The sequence below is a fragment of the Brassica oleracea genome, unplaced genomic scaffold (assembly GCF_000695525.1).
Source record: "Brassica oleracea var. oleracea cultivar TO1000 unplaced genomic scaffold, BOL UnpScaffold09176, whole genome shotgun sequence".
In the NCBI taxonomy this organism is placed as follows: domain Eukaryota; kingdom Viridiplantae; phylum Streptophyta; class Magnoliopsida; order Brassicales; family Brassicaceae; genus Brassica; species Brassica oleracea.
Window position 1 is genome coordinate 1 of NW_013625697.1, and position 605 is coordinate 605.

Genomic DNA, 605 nt, shown 5'->3' on the forward strand with positions numbered 1-605 from the left:
AACCCATTTCTTGATGTTTGTATTCAACGTAGCCCAATCCATCTTCAGAACATCTTCAATGCTCAGCTTCTCGACCTCGTGGTGGTAGAGAAACTCGTCAAGAGCCTCTTTTCTAACCGTTGTACACACCTGGAGACACTCCCGGTCGTACCCCGAAGCAATCATGGTGGTGGCAATGTTCTTGAGATCTGATATAACCTCAGGTCGAACCAAATCGATTACAATCTCCTCTGAGTTTCTTCTACTGCTTCCTATGATCAGATCCTCAGTGGACGCAGCGCCGAAAGAGCCTTCTTCCAGGACAAGATCGGACCTAAAGGAAGCGTGTTCGAGCTCGAATGGTAACTTGTTCTCCGAGAGAAGATGCTTGAACTCGTCTTCAAGCCTCGCCATTGCCGTTTGGAGAACGTCGTGAGCTTTTCTCAGAGAGACCTCCTCTGTTGTTCCTCCGTCTATCAACACTCTCAGCTCGTTCACAGCGTCTAGAAACTCGTTCCCTGCTTCTGAGCCTAAGTCCCAGATCATGGTTTCGTCCACCTCGCGAGTCATGATCTTCTCGCAGACAGCGTTGAGTCGTGTCTTAATCTCATCTTCCTCGTATCTAT

At 48.6% G+C, this 605-nt stretch overlaps 1 protein-coding gene across 1 annotated transcript; it reads right to left on the reverse strand.

Annotated features, from left to right (window-relative positions):
- Positions 1 to 3: 3 nt before the first annotated feature.
- Positions 4 to 600, reverse strand: LOC106322184 (the record flags this gene model as incomplete). Its single annotated transcript, XM_013760323.1, has 1 exon — positions 4 to 600. A coding segment is annotated over one exon (597 nt), but the record flags the coding sequence as incomplete, so codon positions are not given.
- Between the last annotated feature and the right edge of the window lie 5 nt (positions 601 to 605).